Below are 22,102 nucleotides of genomic sequence, written 5' to 3'. Positions count from 1 at the left end.
CAAACCTGGTGGCCAACTACAAGAAACGTCTGACCTCTGTGATTGCCAACAAGGGTTTTGCCACCAAGTACTAAGTCATGTTTTGCAGAGGGGGTCAAATACTTATTTCCCTCATTAAAATGCAAATAATTTTATAACATTTTTGACATGCGTTTTTCTGGATTTCTTTGTTGTCATTCTGTCTCTCATTGTTCAAATAAACCTACTATTAAAATTATAGACTGATCATTTCTTTGTAAGTGGGCAAACGTACAAAATCAGCATGGGATCAAATACTTTTTTCCCCCACTGTATATAAATCTTTTTTTGTTGTTGTTGTATTTGACCTTTTTCTCCCCAATTTCGTGATATCCAATAGCGATCCAATTACGATCGTCTCATCGCTTCAACTCCCCAACGGGCTCGGGAGAGGCGAAGGTCGAGTCATATGTCCCATGAAACATGACCCGTCAAACCGCGCTTTTTAAAAATCACCCACCCGCTTAACCAGGAGGCCAGCCGCACCAATGTGTCAGAGGAAACACCGTTCAACTGACGACCGAAGTCAGCCTGCAGGCGCCCGGCCTGCCACAAGGAGTTGCTAGAGCGCGATGAGCCAAGTAAAGCCCCTCGGCCAAACCCTCCCTAAACCCAGACGACGCTGGGCCAATTGTGCCCCGGGTCTGTGGTGACGGGAGGCCGCTTCCACAGTATTTTAATGTTCACAGTATTCTAGTGTTCACAGTATTTTAATGTTCACAGTATTCTAGTGTTCACAGTATTTTACAATGTCCACAGTATTTTAGTGTTGACAGTATTCTACAATGTCCACTGTATTTTAATGTTCACAGTATTCTAGTGTTCACAGTATTTTACAATGTCCACAGTATTTTAATGTCGACAGTATTCTACAATGTCCACTGTATTCTACAATGTCCAAGGTATTCTAGTGTCCACGGTCCACTCCAAACACGGTGGATGCAACTTGTTATGAGGATGTTCTAGTAAATCAGATAAACTACATTTGATAGGGGTTAATATATATATATATATATATATATATATATATATATATATATATATATATATATATATATATATATATATATATATATATATATATATATATACTTCTCAGTCTGGCTTAGGGTTTTCACTTTTGATTGAACCACTATGTAAACTGTAGTTTGGTACGGAGTTGTGAAGTGAGAAAATCCAGTTGACATTCAGCATCTTTTACTGTAGACCACCAAGTGAAATCCATAACACCAAAAATCCAGTCCATCTTTTACTGTAGACCACCAAGTGAAATCCATAGCACCAAAAAACCAGTCCATATTTTACTGTAGACCACCAAGTGAAATCCATAACACCAAAAATCCAGTCCATCTTTTACTGTAGACCACCAAGTGAAATCCATAGCACCAAAAAACCAGTCCATATTTTACTGTAGACCACCAAGTGAAATCCATAACACCAAAAATCCAGTCCATCTTTTACTGTAGACCACCAAGTGAAATCCATAACACCAAAAATCCAGTCCATATTTTACTGTAGACCACCAAGTGAAATCCATAACACCAAAATCCAGTCCATCTTTTACTGTAGACCACCAAGTGAAATCCATAACACCAAAAATCCAGTCCATATTTTACTGTAGACCACCAAGTGAAATCCATAACACCAAAATCCAGTCCATCTTTTACTGTAGACCACCAAGTGAAATCCATAACAAGTCCATATTTTCCAACCAGGTTACTGTAGTATGACATCATTCAAAAACAAATGAACCGAACCACTTATTGATGCAATTTTATTGAGCCACTGGTCGAATAAGCATTCACGTTGTCATTATATTGTAAAAGATGACCATGTTCTTTAACAAACACAATATACAGATTAACCTGTATTTGTCATGTAAAATATGATACTTTACTCAGGGATAATTCTAATGAAAACTTCACCATGTGAATGAATAAACTATCATGATGACTAACACGTGTGTGTGTGTGTGTGTGTGTGTGTGTGTGTGTGTGTGTGTGTGTGTGCGCGTTTGCCTGGCAAATAACAACTCTAGCTATGCCTCTGCCTCCCCCCCCCCCCCATCTTTAGTGTGAAATGAAATAACCTGTAATGAAATAACCTGTAATGAAATAACCTGTAGCCAAAGACAGTGGTGGAACGTTGAACATTTAACATGGATAAGCATCAGAGAAACAGCATTTAACAATACAAATACAGAAAATAATTTAGTTGAACTTAACAGTGCTCTTCTATTCAGTTGACCTCGTATGATTAAAAACGGAAACTAAAGTTCTTCTCAGACATGGAGTAGTCTTAGCCTGATTCCCAGATCGGTTTGTGTCGTCTTGATAATTTACAACACAAAATGACAGAAATGGGAGTTGGTAATAACAGCACAAACCGATCTGGGACTCGGGCTAGAGTTGTCCTGTCGTAAGTACCACAACTCTTGAGAGCGTAAAATTCTTCTGAACACCTTAATAAACATAACATGCTTCTATTAAACTAAAACATTATTTTCCAGAGTCCCAAATGGCACCCTATTCTTTACAGAGTGCACTACTTTTGACTAGAGCCTATAAGGCCCTGGTCAAAAGTAGTGCACTAAATAAGGATAGGGGATAGTTTGCTATTTGGGATGCAGCCTTAAAAATCAGTTTCAGGTCCTTTGGATAACAGTAAAACCTGCTTTCAAATTCCCTCAAGAGTAACCAACAGTTCACCAAAAACACAAGTTTCCTTTCTTCTGCAATTGCACGATAGTCTCTTTCTTACCCAACGTGCCTTGGTGTATAGCTACATCACGTTGCTCTTCCATCCGATGGACCCGACCAAAACACATTGTCATTGATCATTGCGAGGAGTCTCCCATCAGGTGGATAATGAGTTCGTAGGTGGAGAGGACGATGGCTGTGTTGGGGATCTGTCTGATAAGCTGAGGAATGAGTCCTCTGTAAAAAGCAGCGTAGCCCTCCTCCACTGCAACCAACCGTGCTGTCTGGAAGAAGTACTGATATTTGCTGCCCTCTTCTCGCAGCCTTGTCCGAATCACCTCTGACGAAGGGAGACAAGAGTTAGAAGGTGATTTTGAATGCAGTTTACAGAGTATTTGACCAAAGATGGAAGGTACGTGGGGAGTTTTTCTAAAAAGCTGTTTACTCAAAAAGGTCAAGTCTGTAGCTTTCTGGGTGACCCAACCAAATTCACAAAGAAATGCGAATTATAGATCTGTCATTCTCATTGAAAACAAGTCTAATAAGCTGTAGATCCATTCTAGATCCATTCTACTTTTTTAAAAAGTCTAGCTTTGGTTTTGTACACCGGCTTCAAAACAGCTTTAAAATGGATGTTTTGGGTTATTGAAAAGAAATTTCACAGGGGTTTAGATTTTTTACAATGATTCTCTACACTCCTTGTTTTGTCACAAACTGAAATTAGGTGAACATGATAGAATTCTGAGTCATGGTGTGTGTTTGCTTATTCCACAGTAGACTAGATGGCCGTTGATTGGACCGTTGTCATTTAACAGCTACGGTTCGGCCTCCAACGTCAATGTGCATTTTATTTACTACCCATTAACCCCACGCTTACCGTGTGGGTAGGCTATGCAGGAAGCACAACCCTTAGCGAAGGCTGCCGCCATCATCAAGCCTAGGAAGTCCGACGCCCCTTTATCCGTCTCGCTGTTTGGCGACGTGAAGCGCGCTTCGTTCAGGCGTTTCTTCAGCGTCTCGTAGATGAGGAAACAGATCATGGTTTCGGAGATGCCAGCGTAGGACGCCGTCAGGCCCCGGTAGAAACCTCTCATGCCCTCTGTCTTGTAAACGTAACGGGCACACTGCAGCGCGTTTGTCTTCTTCTCCCCTCGAGCCCTGGAGGAAATTATGGGAGGTTAGATTAGACTGAAAGAACATTTTTCCAGTAGGAACTTAAAATTCGTGGAAAACAGAAGAAAAACACAAAATAGAGTGGTACTATTTGAACCAATAGGAAATACTTGTTTTGCTCCAGGTTGCTATGGAGCGTCTCAATGCGGTGCTCCCGAGTGGCACAGCGATCTAAGGCACTGCATCTCAGTGCTAGAGGCATCACTACAGATCCCGGTTCGAATCCAGGCTGTATCATAACCGGCTGTGATTGGCCCCAACGACACTGGCCCCAATGTGTGCCGCCCTATGGGGGATAGGGCGGCACACATTGGGGCCAGTGTCGTACGGGTTTGGACAGGGTAGGCCGTCATTGTAAATAATAATTTGTTCTTAACTGACTTGCCTAGTTAAATAAAGAAATGCACCAGGTTTTTGTTTAGCTCCAGTTTGCTATGGTGTCCCCTAAAGCACCAGGTGTAGAGGTGTCCCCTAAAGCACCAGGTGTAGAGGTGCCCCCTAAAGCACCAGGTGTAGAGGTGTCCCCTAAAGCACCAGGTGTAGAGGTGTCCCCTAAAGCACCAGGTGTAGAGGTGTATGGTGTCCCCTAAAGCACCAGGTGTAGAGGTGTATGGTGCCCCCTAAAGCACCAGGTGTAGAGGTGCCCCCTAAAGCACCAGGTGTAGAGGTGTCCCCTAAGCACCAGGTGTAGAGGTGTAGAGGTGCCCGCTAAAGCACCAGGTGTAGAGGTGTATGGTGCCCCCTAATGCACCAGGTGTAGAGGTGCCCCCTAAAGCACCAGGTGTAGAGGTGCCCCCTAAAGCACCAGGTGTAGAGGTGTATGGTGCCCCCTAAAGCACCAGGTGTAGAGGTGCCCCCTAAAGCACCAGGTGTAGAGGTGTATGGTGCCCCCTAAAGCACCAGGTGTAGAGGTGTAGAGGTGCCCCCTAATGCACCAGGTGTAGAGGTGTATGGTGTCCCCTAAAGCACCAGGTGTAGAGGTGTATGGTGCCCCCTAAAGCACCAGGTGTAGAGGTGCCCCCTAAAGCACCAGGTGTAGAGGTGTATGGTGCCCCCTAAAGCACCAGGTGTAGAGGTGTAGAGGTGCCCCCTAATGCACCAGGTGTAGAGGTGTATGGTGCCCCCTAATGCACCAGGTGTAGAGGTGTATGGTGCCCCCTAAAGCACCAGGTGTAGAGGTGTATGGTGCCCCCTAATGCACCAGGTGTAGAGGTGTCCCCTAAAGCACCAGGTGTAGAGGTGTATGGTGCCCCCTAAAGCACCAGGTGTAGAGGTGCCCCCTAAAGCACCAGGTGTGGAGGTGTATGGTGCCCCCTAAAGCACCAGGTGTAGAGGTGTATGGTGCCCCCTAAAGCACCAGGTGTAGAGGTGTAGAGGTGTCCCCTAATGCACCAGGTGTAGAGGTGTATGGTGCCCCCTAAAGCACCAGGTGTAGAGGTGTATGGTGCCCCCTAAAGCACCAGGTGTAGAGGTGTATGGTGTCCCCTAAAGCACCAGGTGTAGAGGTGTCCCCTAAAGCACCAGGTGTAGAGGTGTCCCCTAAAGCACCAGGTGTAGAGGTGTATGGTGCCCCCTAATGTACCAGGTGTAGAGGTGTATGGTGCCCCCTAGAGCACCAGGTGTAGAGGTGTCCCCTAAAGCACCAGGTGTAAAGGTGTCCCCTAATGCACCTGGTGTAGAGGTGTCCCCTAAAGCACCAGGTGTATGGTGTCCCCTAACGCACCAGGTGTAGAGGTGTATGGTGCCCCCTAATGCACCAGGTGTAGAGGTGTATGGTGCCCCCTAAAGCACCAGGTGTAGAGGTGTATGGTGTCCCCTAAAGCACCAGGTGTAGAGGTGTCCCCTAATGCACCAGGTGTAGAGGTGTCCCCTAAAGCACCAGGTATAGAGGTGTCCCCTAAAGCACCAGGTGTAGAGGTGTCCCCTAATGCACCAGGTGTAGAGGTGCCCCCTAAAGCACCAGGTGTAGAGGTGCCCCTTAATGCACCAGGTGTAGAGGTGTCCCCTAATGCACCAGGTGTAGAGGTGCCCCCTAAAGCACCAGGTGTAGAGGTGTCCCCTAAAGCACCAGGTGTAGAGGTGTCCCCTAATGCACCAGGTGTAGAGATGTATGGTGCCCCCTAATGCACCAGGTGTAGAGGTGCCCCCTAATGCACCAGGTGTAGAGGTGTATGGTGCCCCCTAAAGCACCAGGTGTAGAGGTGTAGAGGTGCCCCCTAATGCACCAGGTGTAGAGGTGTAGAGGTGTCCCCTAAAGCACCAGGTGTAGAGGTGTCCCCTAAAGCACCAGGTATAGAGGTGTATGGTGTCCCCTAAAGCACCAGGTATAGAGGTGTATGGTGCCCCCTAAAGCACCAGGTGTATGGTGTCCCCTAAAGCACCAGGTGTATGGTGTCCCCTAAAGCACCAGGTGTAGAGTTGTATGGTGCCCCCTAATGCACCAGGTGTAGAGGTGTCCCCTAAAGCACCAGGTGTAGAGGTGTCCCCTAAAGCACCAGGTTTAGAGGTGTCCCCTAATGCACCAGGTGTAGAGGTGTCCCCTAAAGCACCAGGTGTAGAGGTGTCCCCTAAAGCACCAGGTGTAGAGGTGTCCCCTAATGCACCAGGTGTAGAGGTGTATGGTGTCCCCTAAAGCACCAGGTGTAGAGGTGTCCCCTAAAGCACCAGGTGTAGAGGTGCCCCCTAAAGCACCAGGTGTAGAGGTGTATGTTGCCCCCTAATGCACCAGGTGTAGAGGTGTATGGTGTCCCCTAAAGCACCAGGTGTAGAGGTGTATGGTGTCCCCTAAAGCACCAGGTGTAGAGGTGTATGGTGCCCCCTAATGCACCAGGTGTAGAGGTGCCCCCTAAAGCACCAGGTGTAGAGGTGCCCCCTAAAGCACCAGGTGTAGAGGTGTCCCCTAAAGCACCAGGTGTAGAGGTGTATGGTGCCCCCTAATGCACCAGGTGTAGAGGTGCCCCCTAAAGCACCAGGTGTAGAGGTGCCCCCTAAAGCACCAGGCGTAGAGGTGCCCCCTAATGCACCAGGTGTAGAGGTGTATGGTGTCCCCTAAAGCACCAGGTGTAGAGGTGCCCCCTAATGCACCAGGTGTATGGTGCCCCCTAATGCACCAGGTGTAGAGGTGCCCCCTAATGCACCAGGTGTATGGTGCCCCCTAATGCACCAGGTGTAGAGGTGCCCCCTAATGCACCAGGTGTAGAGGTGCCCCCTAATGCACCAGGTGTAGAGGTGCCCCCTAATGCACCAGGTGTATGGTGCCCCCTAATGCACCAGTTGTAGAGGTGCCCCCTAATGCACCAGGTGTAGAGGTGCCCCCTAAAGCACCAGGTGTAGAGGTGCCCCCTAATGCACCAGGTGTAGAGGTGCCCCCTAATGCACCAGGTGTAGAGGTGCCCCCTAAAGCACCAGGTGTAGAGGTGCCCCCTAATGCACCAGGTGTAGAGGTGCCCCCTAATGCACCAGGTGTAGAGGTGCCCCCTAATGCACCAGGTGTAGAGGTGCCCCCTAATGCACCAGGTGTATGGTGCCCCCTAATGCACCAGGTGTAGAGGTGCCCCCTAAAGCACCAGGTGTAGAGGTGCCCCCTAAAGCACCAGGTGTAGAGGTGCCCCCTAAAGCACCAGGTGTAAAGGTGCCCCCTAATGCACCAGGTGTAGAGGTGTCCCCTAAAGCACCAGGTGTAGAGGTGTAGAGGTGCCCCCTAAAGCACCAGGTGTAGAGGTGTCCCCTAAAGCACCAGGTGTAGAGGTGTAGAGGTGCCCCCTAAAGCACCAGGTGTAGAGGTGTCCCCTAATGCACCAGGTGTAGAGGTGTCCCCTAATGCACCAGGTGTAGAGGTGCCCCCTAAAGCACCAGGCGTAGAGGTGTCCCCTAAAGCACCAGGTGTAGAGGTGTCCCCTAAAGCACCAGGTGTAGAGGTGTCCCCTAAAGCACCAGGTGTAGAGGTGCCCCCTAAAGCACCAGGTGTAGAGGTGTCCCCTAAAGCACCAGGTGTAGAGGTGCCCCCTAATGCACCAGGTGTAGAGGTGTCAGGAGCACAACAGCTAGTCAACACCTCACCAAACACATCAGTTGTTGTGTGGAAAAGTCAGCATACCTCAGACTCCAGTCAAATATGGAGTCTGTGGTACAAGCATTTCGCTACACCTGCAATAACATCTGATATACACGTGTATGTGACCAATAACATCTGTTAAACACGTGTATGTGACCAATAACATCTGCTATACACGTGTATGTGACCAATAACATCTGTTAAACACGTGTATGTGACCAATAACATCTGCTATACACGTGTATGTGACCAATAACATCTGTTAAACACGTGTATGTGACCAATAACATCTGTTAAACACGTGTATGTGACCAATAACATCTGCTATACACCTGTATGTGACCAATAACATCTGATATACACGTGTATGTGACCAATAACATCTGTTAAACACGTGTATGTGACCAATAACATCTGCTATACACCTGTATGTGACCAATAACATCTGTTAAACACGTGTATGTGACCAATAACATCTGCTAAACACGTGTATGTGACCAATAACATCTGCTATACACCTGTATGTGACCAATAACATCTGCTAAACACCTGTATGTGACCAATAACATCTGCTAAACACCTGTATGTGACCAATAACATCTGCTAAACACGTGTATGTGACCAATAACATCTGATATACACGTGTATGTGACCAATAACATCTGCTAAACACCTGTATGTGACCAATAACATCTGCTATACACCTGTATGTGACCAATAACATCTGCTAAACACGTGTATGTGACCAATAACATCTGATATACACGTGTATGTGACCAATAACATCTGTTAAACACGTGTATGTGACCAATAACATGTGTTATACACGTGTATGTGACCAATAACATCTGTTAAACACGTGTATGTGACCAATAACATGTGTTAAACACGTGTATGTGACCAATAACATGTGTTATACACGTGTATGTGACCAATAACATCTGCTATACACGTGTATGTGACCAATAACATCTGATTTGAATGCGTTTTCTCTCAGACAATACATCCTATATTCCATTTCCTTTCTCAAATATACATTTCGGTACATATTTTTTTTTAGCTTCTTAATACATTTCAAAATATATCTTAGAATAATATTTGATGAATTTTTCCTCCAGCAGTTAACACTAGTTTGAGGGACTAGCTATACGGACAAGTCCAGAGGGTAAACAGGACTCTAGGTCACCAGTTAACCTGCTTATCCTTGTAACTGACCTCAACACGGTCTCCTCTCTGCTCCAAAATGGCACCCCCTTATTCCCTACATAGTGCACTACTTTTGAATAGGGCTCTGGTCAAAAATAGTGCCCTATATTAGGGAATAGGGGGTGCAATTTGGTACGCAAGCAGCCGCTTAATATAGCCTCCTCCTCCCACACAGCCTAATGCGTCAGCAGCTTGGGTATTTATGGACCTGCCTGGTCACATGTTAAACCATGCTGCACTGCGTAACACAAGGACAGCACTGCAGCTAAGATGAGGGGCTCGTCAAAGGGCACATTACACGTGGTGGTGACTGGTGATTAGAACTGTAATTCCACTAGTTACAGTAACCCTGAAAAAACAAAAGTACGTACTTTTTCTCCAGCTGCATCCTGGTCTTAACCATCCATACGGGGTTCATGAGGGAGTTTGTAACAAAGGCTGAAACAGGAAGTAGAAACATATAGTTTCATGTCATATCACTGGATGGAACAGGAAAGAGGGACAAGAGAGAGAGAGAGACAGATTTAATTTTATATCTCTGGATGGGAGTTCAGGGAAAGAACAAAAGGTCAGGGAGGTCAAATCCTCCAGGATTCCTGACAGAGCAGAAATGAAATCATTATACAACACCTTGTATATCGTGTGCAATGCTGTCATCAAGGCAAAGGGTGGCTACACTTTGAAGAATCTCAAATATATTTAGATTTGTTTAACACTTTTTTTGGTTACTACATGATTCCATGTGTTATTTCATAGTTTTGATGTCTTCACTATTATTCTGTCCACACGTTTTAGTGAACAAAATTCCACTGTATTTTTTTTCTTCATGCTTAGATGCAAATGTTGCTCCTGTTTACACAACAGATATAAAAAACTTTTTTTTTTGCATAAGGTGGAAGCATTTACATGCCTCCATCGCTTTGCGTTTCATACAGAATGAGGGTGTAGTGCTTCCACAGACACAGGGCTCTACGTCCCAACGTGCTCTGCTTCAGACTGGGTCTCACCTGCAAAGCCAGCTGAGGACATGTGCACCGCTCCACTGTTAGGGACGAAGACACCATTGAACGTCTCTTTCGACTTTTTGTAGGCAGCAAAATAAATAGCTCTGCAAAGACAAAAGACGGAGGGAGGTGAGAAAATGTAAATGACAATTGGTGATAACCCCCTGAACGAATGAATACTGTTCCCATCTTCAGGAGTGTGTGTGCGTGTGTGTGTGTGTGTGTGTGTGCGTGTGTGTGTGTGTGTGTGCGTGTGTGTGTGCGCGTGCGTGCGCGTGGGGTTCACAGGCATCAGCAGAACGGGCTGAATAAGAACGGAGAGGGAGGACTAGATGGCTGAACCTTAGCGAGGACTGTATACTATGTAGTTTATATAGTGGAAAAGGGCTCAGGCATCAAGTCTACATTGGGATCATCCTGTTACCTTCATTAAAGTAAAGAAAACCTGTCACTATACAGTATAACCACCCATGTCTGGCTTTTACAATAATATCTCCCTCCATGAATGAAAACAAAGGATTCCATGAAATATTGACTACTTTTTGTTCATGTTTACATTACCAAGGGTCAATGTCTTAACGGTGTCCCCCTTTATCTCTAGAAAATCAACACTATACTGCAACTCTGTTGCTTATAAAGCGGCGTTGTGTTCATCAGGGCACAGTGTAGCAAAACATTTTTGCGACGGAAAACGAAAGCGTGCATTTCTTATTGGACGAGTTCAGATAGAAGCTCTCCATTTTGTGTCTACTGAACAGGCCCCTGCTTTGTTCTCTTCCACCTCACTATTCTGCTCTGCCATCCTATCGCCACAGGAGGTTACTGGAGCTGCCATCCTATCGCCACAGGAGGTTACTGGAGCTGCCATCCTATCGCCACAGGAGGTTACTGGAGCTGCCATCCTATCGCCACAGGAGGTTACTGGAGCTGCCATCCTATCGCCACAGGAGGTTACTGGAGCTGCCATCCTATCGCCACAGGAGGTTACTGGAGCTGCCATCCTATCGCCACAGGAGGTTACTGGAGCTGCCATCCTATCGCCACAGGAGGTTACTGGAGCTGCCATCCTATCGCCACAGGAGGTTACTGGAGCTGCCATCCTATCGCCACAGGAGGTTACTGGAGCTGCCACCCACATTAGTGATTGGAGGATTGGTAACCAGATGCTCAAGTTAACGGAAAGAAGACTTTCTAGGTGTCACACGGGTCCAGTAGATTATTGGCCTTTCATTTTAAGAAAAGGCAAACTATTCCCCATATCCTTAGGAGATAGTTAGATTAGAAAACATAAATAATAATAACTGGAACCAGGTTGGGGTAATCTGGGCCTTTTGCACCAACACAGTGAAACAAAGGACAACCATGTTATTAGGAAATGGTGTTGCCTTAAGATATTGTTACCGCCCAGTTGTTTAAGTCTAACCATCTGTCAATTGAGATGGCATGGTGTGTGTGTGTGTGTGTGTGTGTGTGTGTGTGTGTGTGTGTGTGTCATGTTAGTGCACACAGAAAGTTAGAAACACATCCACACCCGAAACATTACTTCCACCAAATCCACCCTGCTAAATGCAGTGTTGAATGTAGACTGCAAAGTGGGCTTACCTCGAAGGGGCGACACCGACAAGATTGGGACCCAGTCCCCGGAAAAGAGACCTTGGACCCTCTTTTTCTAGAATTGACCTAGAATGTTAAGAAGAAAAAGAATAAATAACCAAATCAATTTACCATTGAACTTTGATTTCTTAAAAGTGTATTCTCACTGTGATGAATCTTTTTCTATATGATGACTTGTTGACGTGTATTCAGTAGTGAGGGACAACAGTGGTAGGTTTAACAGCAGTCAAGGCAATGTCAGGTTAACTGAAGCTCAGTGTACGAAATGTTCTCTGCTATCTTCTTCACTTATCCCCAGCATTGACCCCTGCCCTCTGACAGATGTCACAAACACACACACACACACACACACACACACACACACACACACACACACACACACACACACACACACACACACACACACACACACACACACACACACACACACACACACACACAACCCTAGGAAAGGATGACCTTTATGCCAGTAGCTGACAAACCGGTATGAGCCAGGTGGGTGGACCCACCGACCGGTATGAGCCAGGTGGGTGGACCCACCAACCGGTATGAGCCAGGTGGGTGGACCCACCCGACCGGTATGAGCGAGGTGGGTGGACCCACCGACCGGTATGTGCCAGGTGGGTGGACCCACCGACCGGTACAACAGGTCAGCTAATGCATAAGTCCCGCTCTCTGCTATAAGGCACAGCTGTTGTCTAGGACAATGTTGCTCGCACCTTTTGCTCCTCCCCCCCACTGTAAGTATGTCATTTTATTCAACTAGGACTAAAAGAAAAACACCGTTCAGGCCAAGTAAATAAAGCAAATGTTACTACGCGGCACAATACAGACTTACAGAACTAGTTATATCGTCAAAGTAAAGACAACAACTACATTCGGAAAAAAAAACAAGGATTTTGAATACAACAATGATTGGCTAAATGAACCAAAACAGATACTTGAAGGCTGTTGTGTAACTTAGAATGTCAATGGCTCATGTCCAAACTGCACTGGGTGAACCGGTTGACAATATTATTTGAGCCAATCATCCATCCAGCGGGAGTCCTGCCCACACTGGTTCAGTCAGTCAGCCAAAGGCCTCAAGCTCTAAACCCTTGGAAGTGAGAAACATGAGAAACCCCAGAGCACAGCAGAAGTGGTCAATTCAGCACAGCTTCCTTTTCGTGTTCAATTTGGCAGAGGCACAGTGATACCGTCATTCTCACACCGTCTGTGGACTGAGGCAACCCTGCTTGCTTCCTGCCCCAAAAAACAGGCCCTGGGCCTCAGGCGAGGGACATTTCCACAGGTGGCATCAGCACTTACATAAGTGTCCTCACTGTACGTGTGTGTCCTTGCCTGCCTGCCTAGTAGTAAAACACATTCCCAACATGCTCTGTGGTGGAGGCGCCAATGTGTCTGTGCTCCCCACAGCTGGCAAAGAGAGCTTAGATCAGAGCAGGAATCTCAGTCTTTAATCTCAAGTACTTCTTTATATAAGATTCATTTATACTGAACAAAAATCTAAAAACACAAATGTTGGTCCCATGTTTCATGACCTGAAATAAAAGATCCCAGAAAAATGTCCATATGCAAAAAAAGATTATTTCTCTCAAATGTGCACAAATTTGTTTACATCTGTTAGTGAGCATTTCTCATTTGCTGAGATAATCCATCCACCTGACAGGTGTGACATATCAAGAAGCTGATTTTAAAAAAGCATGATCATTATACAGGTGCACCTTGTGCTGGGGACAATAAAAACAACTAAAATGTGCAGTTTTGTCACACAACACAACGCTACAAATGTCTCAAGTTGAGAGAGCGCGCAATTGGCATGCTGACTGCAGGAATGTCTACCAGAGCTGTTGCCAGAGAATTTATAATGTTTCTTCTCTACCATAAGCCGCTTTCAACGTCGTTTTAGAGAATTTGGCAATACATCCATCCGGATTCTTCACCTGCGGGACTGTCAGAGACCATGAAAACTGTGGGTTTGCACAACCTGAAGAATATCTGAAAAAAAAAACTGTCAGAAACCACATCCACTGACAGCTGGAACAGCGGGCATCTGGCAATCAGGAGAGTACTATACCAAGTGGATCGGTAATTACATTGTTATGGGTAGGGAACGCAGGTAGTGAAAGTTGATAATATCCTGGTCCTACAAGAGGCTGTGGTATTAGTTCTTCCTGCTGTGGCGTTGTTTACTTGTCTCCTTCGATAGACGGGTGGGTTGTTTATCCCAAAAATAAAAACGATGCGTGCGTAACCGTGGTGTAAAACAGGCAGCGTTGGCTTAGAATCAAAGGATCGTTGACGTCATGGAAACTATATTTTCTCTCCATGGTAACAACTATATCAAGCACGTGGTTTCCATGTAGTTAATGCCATTTAATTTGCTCCATTCCAACCATTATTACGAGCTGTCCTCCCCTCAGCAGCTTCCTGTGCCCCCTCACTTATACGAGCCCCTTACCGTAAGACCCATAGTAGAGACTGTCCCCACGTTAATTGAGCTCGCCAGCTTGTAGCCCTAAAAACCAGAAATGAGTTACCTCATGTTTGGTTCAGCCATTCCTATGGGGAAAGAATAGGGTTGTGGGATAGACGACGATAATAAGGTTTGAGGTAAACACAGGCTTAGGAGATCTGATACGTTTTGTTCTTTGTCATAATAAGGGTTAGTTAACATGACCTTTATAAGTTATGAAGCCTTTATGTTTTGTTCTATGAGATAATATCAGTTAGTTAACATGACCTCTATGAATGATGAAGCCTTCATGTTTTGTTCTATGAGATAATATCAGTTAGTTAACATGACCTCTATGAATGATGAAGCCTTCATGTTTTGTTCTATGAGATAATATCAGTTAGTTAACATGACCTCTATGAATGATGAAGCCTTCATGTTTTGTTCTATGAGATAATATCAGTTAGTTAACATGACCTCTATGAATGATGAAGCCTTCATGTTTTGTTCTATGAGATAATATCAGTTAGTTAACATGACCTCTATGAATGATGAAGCCTTCATGTTTTGTTCTATGAGATAATATCAGTTAGTTAACATGACCTCTATGAATGATGAAGCCTTCATGTTTTGTTCTATGAGATAATATCAGTTAGTTAACATGACCTCTATGAATGATGAAGCCTTCATGTTTTGTTCTATGAGATAATATCAGTTAGTTAACATGACCTCTATGAATGATGAAGCCTTCATGTTTTGTTCTATGAGATAATATCAGTTAGTTAACATGACCTCTATGAATGATGAAGCCTTCATGTTTTGTTCTATGAGATAATATCAGTTAGTTAACATGACCTCTATGAATGATGAAGCCTTCATGTTTTGTTCTATGAGATAATATCAGTTAGTTAACATGACCTCTATGAATGATGAAGCCTTCATGTTTTGTTCTATGAGATAATATCAGTTAGTTAACATGACCTCTATGAATGATGAAGCCTTCATGTTTTGTTCTATGAGATAATATCAGTTAGTTAACATGACCTCTATGAATGATGAAGCCTTCATGTTTTGTTCTATGAGATAATATCAGTTAGTTAACATGACCTCTATGAATGATGAAGCCTTTATGTTTTGTTCTATGAAATAATATCAGTTAGTTAACATGACCTCTATGAATGATGAAGCCTTTATGTGAGCTTCAAAATTCACAAAAAGTGACGTTAGCTGATGTAGCTTAATCTCATAGAACAAAACGTATACGATCTCCTAAACCTGTGTTTACCTCAAACCTTATTTTCAGCAATTATCCAAAAACGCCATTCATTTTCCCCGTAGGCTTTGTCCAACGAACAATGGAGGAGTGCCTACAAAAAGACGCCATTACCATTTCCCTCTATTATAAGAAGAAGAACAACCCCTTACCGTAAGACCCATTATAGACTAGCCCCTTGGTAATAAGGAAGGACAACCCCTTACCGTAAGACCCATAGTAGACTAGCCCCTTGCTAATAAGGAAGGACAACCCCTTACCGTAAAAGCCATTGTAGACTAGCCCAATGCTAATAATAAAGACAACCCCTTACCGTAAGACCCATTATAGACAAGCCCTTTGCTAATAAGGAAGAACAACCCCTTACCGTAAGACCCATTCTAGACAAGCCCCTTGCTAATAAGGAAGGACAACCCCTTACCGTAAAAGCCATTATAGACTAGCCCCATGCTAGTCTTACCGCCCCATGCTAGTCTTACCTACCCTTACCGTAAGCAGATTAGCCCCTTGCTAATAAGGAAGGACAACCCCTTACCGTAAGACCCATTATAGACAAGCCCCTTGCTAATAAGGAAGGACAACCCCTTACCGTAAAAGCCATTGTAGACTAGCCCCATGCTAATAATAAAGACAACCCCTTACCGTAAGACCCATAGTAGACTAGCCCCACACTAATAAGAAGAAAAGGGACAACCCCTTACCATAATACCCATTATAGACAAGCCCCTTGGTAATAAGGAAGGACAACCCCTTACCGTAAGACCCATAGTAGACTAGCCCCACACTAATAAGAAGAAAAGGGACAACCCCTTACCGTAAGACCTGCAGCAGGCCAGGTGGTGTAATGGTGCCCGAGCCTGGTCTGATGACCCCAGTACCATTGAGCGTGCCCAGTTGGACCTGGAACATGGGCCGGAGCGTGATGCCTGAAGACTGCAACCTGGTCTTCAGCACCTCCAGAGGACAAGTCACAATGGCTCCCACCGTGCCACTACATCTGCAGAGAGGAAGATGAAAATATGTTGACAACATTTCTATAACACAGTAACAACAATATATAGGTCAGGCCTTTTAAGTCATCTGTACTACATCTTTACTGAGAAGAGGAAAACGCATCAATATGACATTATTAATAAAATGATTAACATGGCAGAGGACAATAGAGACGGAGCTCCAGTAACCTGTGTAAAAGATGACCATAGACCGCCAGAAGTGGAGAATGTTTGCTTACAAATGAGTGACCAGGTATTTTATGTGTCAGTCGTAGAATACAAAATAAGGCATTCCTATAGCCCAGAGGTGGACAACTCTAGTCCTCGAGGGCCCGATGGACGTAACACTTTTTCTACATATCTAACAAAACAAACCTGATTAATTTAAACTTTCTAAAATGAAGTTCAAGATTAGGTGATTATTGGAGTCAGGTGTGTTTAGCTGGGCCTGGGGTAAAAAAAAAAACGGGTCACCCAATTAGACCATCGAGGACTGGAATTGCCCACCCCTGCTATATCCTAGCCTAATAGACGTTTAAATATCCAAACCATGTCGTTTTTTTATTTATGACCGTAACAAGTGAGAGATAGTCTCGAGTGACATCATAAAAATACCCGTCTACAACCCCTGTCCATCCAAGACAAGTTTAGTCGTGATAGACAGAATCAGATTAGTTTAGCATAAGCTTCATCTAGTGTGTCAACCTGTACTGTCTGCCCTGTACTCTTTGTCTAAAGGGCAGGTCAACTGCCAAATGCAAGGGATTCCAATTCCTAACACCCAGCTAGACATCCATTTACTGTTCTCATGTCATTTCTCCTAGCGGCCTGGGACACCATAAGATAAGATACTGTGTATGATACAGAGTCACATAACCCTACGCACCCTTGGGAACTAACCCTAATATGGCAACAGGCCAGATACCCTGATTGACACTCAAAGTTAAATGTTTACATTTGAAACTACCACTCACTGGGCATTCATTTACAAATGAAGGGACTGTGAGAGTCCTATGTAAATATAGACTAGTTCTCAATGTCATGCCTGGAAAGTGCACTGCACCATGGCAGCCTATGCAACGTACCAGGGCCTGCAGGATAAGTGAAACTAGATTTAGGATCTAAAGCAAAAATAAAGTAGTACTGTCTGAAATGATAGAGGAAACTAATCTGTTTTGCTCCAGTCTACTGTAGATACACAATGGGGTGTGTAGCTACTAATCTTTATTTTTGATTTTATCTGTAGTATCATATCATGATATGACAAATAATGTTATTATCACCATTCTGGTACTTCTTGTCATTGGCTTTGATATTCTGACACACACACAATATACTGCATATGACAGGGATTTCTATTCCTCTGTGGGATTAATATAGTATCAGTGTGTAGTAAATGCAATATCAGCGCTAGGTATTGAATGGTGCTTTCCCAAATGTCAACAGCTGTCAATGGTTAAAGATGGTTGGACTCGCTCTCTCATGACTTGCTAGCTAGTGTAGCTAGCTATATATTAGCAAACATACATTTTAGGATGGGTACCTTAAGATCATCTTTCATGTCTCCCCTCTATGGCAGAATAGAATGTTTTCTATATGTATATAGTTTAGAGTCCGCCATTCTAAGCTGCAGTATTTTACATGAGACCGTTTGCTAGTTTAGCACTTTGCATGGTCAATAATCAGGGTTTCCCCAAACTCTGACCTGTGGCCCCCTTCCCCACTTGGTGCACGTTGGAGGGGTTTTGCTTTGTCCTAGCGCTACACAGCAGATTCAAATAACCAACTCATCATCAAGCATTGGTTATTTCAATCAGCTGTGTAGTGTTAGGACAAAAACCAAAACATGCATGGCGCCCAGGACCGACTTTGGGAAACCCTCATGAAAATAAAAAACGATAATTAATTAATTATATATATATTTTTTAAAAGTTAAGGTTAGTAGTATGGTTAGGTTTAAAATCTGATTTTACTAAGATAGATTTTTTAGAAATAGGCAGTTTTTGTGGCAACCGTGTAACTTTAATGCGAGTCAGAAAGACTGCGCCACTTGCCATCTAATGCCACATCAAATGAAAACATTCATCTTGATTTAACGATGCAGTGTTTATTATATCGCAAGTGTTATCAACTTTATAGAAATAGACAGCATCACAAAATGGCTAAGATGCCCACATTTCCTGCATAAAGGTTAGCTAGCTAGCTATTTAATAAACTGTACATTATCTTCTCAAAGGCATAACATACTTAGCCTTTATTTAAAAAAATACAATTAAAAAATACATACATTTTTTACATTTTTACATTTTAGTCATTTAGCAGACGCTCTTATCCAGAGCGACTTACAAACATACTAACAATAAATACATAGCTAGCTAACGTAAATGCTAACGCTTCAGAAATCAATATCCGGTTGATTAGCCCACGCCAGCTAGCATTATTTGGCCACCTGACATTACATAAACTAGCTTGAACCTGTACATTTACTTGATGTCCTCCCGTCAAACCCATACCTCGTCTCCTCAAACCCAGCCGATACCGGTTCAAACTAAACGGATGATACAGGGTGCGTTCGTTAAAGCATCAGTTATTCTGCGCTCTGAAAACGGAAGTAGATAGCCGGAGCGAGTTTTTACGAACGCGCCCCAGTAAACATATAGTAGTTAGCCAGTTTAAAAACAAAAATAAAAAATACTAGTCTGAAACACATTGACATTGTACACCATTTACAGTTAGCTAACTAACCGCATGTTGTTAGCTAGCTAGCTAGCCCTTCTCACGCCCTCGGGAACGAGAGGCAAATAGCTAGCTACTGTAACTTGCTTTTAAATATTCAGCTATCTAGCTGTCACATTTGAGGAAAAAGGTCGGATAGGATGACTTACCCCCCTGCGAAGAGATGTAATAACGTATTATTATTCTGTGCCATTTTTCTTTTCTTTTTTTAAAACACTATAACCATAATCTTATTTTTCTTCCCGTAAATATAATTTGTATAAATCAGAGGCGAGAATGTGGCTTTTCTTGCTCATCAACTGTTCTCCTCCACCCGGCTTTCTCTGAATAGGACCAACTCTGCTGCAACAGCATCTGAAGAGATTAATTAATTTGCGTCATGGGGGCTGGTAGGGGGAGTTGTCCGTGACGTGGGGAGGTCTGACAACAGCACAGTCTCTTTTATTTATGGAAAGAAGATTGACAGAACAGTTGACAACAAAGAGAGATTAATAGTATCCCATAAACAATGTACTCATCAGTGCTTCTGATGTCCTATTCTACCCTTAGTCAATGTTACTGATAAGAAGAACCTACAGGTGGAAGCAATTACCATATAACGTTACTTTCACTTAGCCATTGTACTAAGAGAGTACATAAAGGACAGGAGACAGAAAGATATCTTAATGCATACAGAGTGATTCAACTAGTGAACACACACAAGGCTAGCTATAAAGCCATAGCTGAAGCGTACACACCATAGAGAATGATAGAGGCCTCTAGATGTGGATAACCCAACTTTTTACATGGAAATTGCCATTGAGTGCTTCCACCATTTTAAAGTAGTCAACTGGGTGGGGATTCCTATGAGTTAAGGAAGGATCACTTATTTCCTTCCAGGTCATCAGGAGGGATCAGCCAATTAATTATACTCGGGAGGAAACATTCCATAACTACAGGTGGCTGTACATTGCCAATCTTGGCTTTATACCTGTTCAAACAACACTCTCCACGTGGCAGTAGGCACCTTTTCAGTTTGTTTACCAACTCATAGAAGTAGTAGAAGAAAATTGACTACTTCAAAATGGAGATGACCCATGCTCTCTCAGACGCCATAATGAGACAGATACAATGATGTGATGTCTAAGTCTATGGTCTATACATGTGACCACTTCAGCACAACCCCCACCCACCCACCCATTGAAAGGGTAAAGGCTTGATTTGTATTGAGCCACAGACCACCTTTTTCCAGTTTTTCAACAGACCAATTGTCTGCTGCTAGGTTTATTACTAATTTACAAAAGTGAACCGATATGTGAATTCATGCACCTCCTAGGCTGCTGTTCTGCATACCGATCAATAAGTTACAAACATCCCAGTTTTTACCACACACACACAACAACAAAAAACATTTGTTTTCATAACATCTGGATGTCATTTTTAGCAGGGACAAATATGTTATACACCAGTGATTTTTGTTTTGTTTTAATGCTGTTTTAATGTGTTTCAGACTAGTATTTACCTGTTTGAGCACAATGTAAACCCCCTAGTTTCTTACAGTAGAGCCTGTATGCCAATCATCTACCTACTTCTACTTTGCACTAAAACAAGCAGCAGGCATAAAAAAAAATATAGTTCTTCCATTTTAGTTTAGGGGGTGACCATGACATCTGACACCATAACCATTCACTGTGGCGTCTGAAAGAGGTCTGTAGACACGTGACATGGCGTGTTGTGTGTCTACTGAGCAGCCAGCCAGCCCACCCAGCCAGCCAATGACAGGTGAGGGTGTGCAAACCTGGGTTCAAGCACTATTGAATATGCTTGATTGAGCGTGCCTGTTGAAATGGAACCAATCAGAAAGACCCAAAAAAACACAAACATCGACCATCTGGCACTAAAACAAATGCTCAAAGAATTTTGAAAGATTTGGAATAGTGGCTGAACCCAGGTATGGAGGTGTGTAAAAGGTGGAATGTCACTGGATGGCTCATATTCTTAAAGGGGAAACAGCTTCAGTATCAGGTTGATCCTGCCCAGAAACTCCAGAGAGGTTATGTTTAAGATGGTCATTCTTACCCACATCCATGAGGCATTTTAATGAGAGTAATGATTCATTCTGATGTCTTCTTATGAATGTTTTGTTGCTTGTTTCCCCCAGAGTAGGATCCACAACAGCATTTCTTAACTCCTTTGAATCTGACTATAATTTTATGGCTGTTAAGATGCATGTGCCTTCATGTCTGTTTTTTATTTTATGTGTTTGTCATTATTACAGGTCTTGTCTTCATGATTTGTTGATGATGTGCAGTGATAAAACAATTTCCCAAGTTGGGATCAATAAAAGTACTACTCGACATGATATCAAGGTTCCTAACCTATGGAATAGACAGATAAGTAGGTGGTTATTCAACCACCTGGAAATAGTGCTGTTTGTCAGTGGAAAGTTGCTGACTTCTCAGTGAACCGGTTTTATTGGTCAGGGTAAAAAAACAATTCCAGGAGATAGTCACCATCGTTCGTCATTTTAGAGCATTTAAAACCTCAACAATTCACTTAATATTATACAAATATGTCTTTTTTACCCTGGGAGACAATAAAAACACATTTGTTGATAGAAAGGTAGTCGATGGTCAGTTTGTTTTTTGACGCAAGAGCCAACACTGCAGCACTATCTTGAGCAAAAATCGGTTTTGATATGGTCTTTGTGATCACACAGTGCTAAGTCACTACAGCAAATGATTGACTTGGGGTGAAATGTTTTAAAAGAGATTCAGCTGAACGTTCTTACAGGTGCTAGAAGGCCAGTATCTGCTCTTTGGCATCCCCTGACGGCTAGATAAGGAAGATCCTGGCGAAGCTCCCATTTCCTACTAATCAGACTTCTTTATCCAAAGTG

General features: G+C 43.6%; 1 protein-coding gene across 2 annotated transcripts; it reads right to left on the bottom strand.

The window, feature by feature from the left end:
* Positions 1-1,775: 1,775 nt before the first annotated feature.
* LOC106566379 (solute carrier family 25 member 33) lies at positions 1,776-19,601 on the bottom strand. 2 transcript variants are annotated; one of them, XM_014134342.3, is made up of 7 exons: positions 19,374-19,601; positions 16,311-16,493; positions 11,757-11,834; positions 10,158-10,258; positions 9,522-9,588; positions 3,595-3,875; positions 1,776-3,057 (listed from the first exon to the last, which is right to left on the bottom strand). In XM_014134342.3, exons 1-7 carry the CDS (start codon positions 19,415-19,417, stop codon positions 2,855-2,857), a joined length of 957 nt encoding a protein of 318 aa, XP_013989817.1. In that variant the 5' UTR covers positions 19,418-19,601; the 3' UTR covers positions 1,776-2,854. The 2 variants fall into 2 exon arrangements, with proteins under 2 accessions (XP_013989817.1, XP_013989818.1); XM_014134343.3 differs by lacking the exon at positions 19,374-19,601 and adding an exon at positions 19,002-19,132.
* Between the last annotated feature and the right edge of the window lie 2,501 nt (positions 19,602-22,102).

Source organism: Salmo salar, chromosome 13 (assembly GCF_965601325.2).
Source record: "Salmo salar chromosome 13, fSalSal1, whole genome shotgun sequence".
In the NCBI taxonomy this organism is placed as follows: Eukaryota; Metazoa; Chordata; class Actinopteri; order Salmoniformes; family Salmonidae; genus Salmo; species Salmo salar.
This window is presented reverse-complemented; position numbering and strand designations above follow the sequence as displayed.

Bases quoted from the DNA above. Each gene is read 5' to 3' on its own strand.
- LOC106566379 (XM_014134342.3), bottom strand. From the start codon at position 19,417: ATGGCACAGAATAATAATACGTTATTACATCTCTTCGCAGGGGG. The intron at 11,835-16,310 runs GTAAGGGGTTGT...TTAACATTCTAG, and splicing joins GGCCTGCTGCAGGTCTTACG to GTCAATTCTAGAAAAAGAGG. The intron at 9,589-10,157 runs GTGAGACCCAGT...TTCCTGTTTCAG, and splicing joins GTCCTCAGCTGGCTTTGCAG to CCTTTGTTACAAACTCCCTC.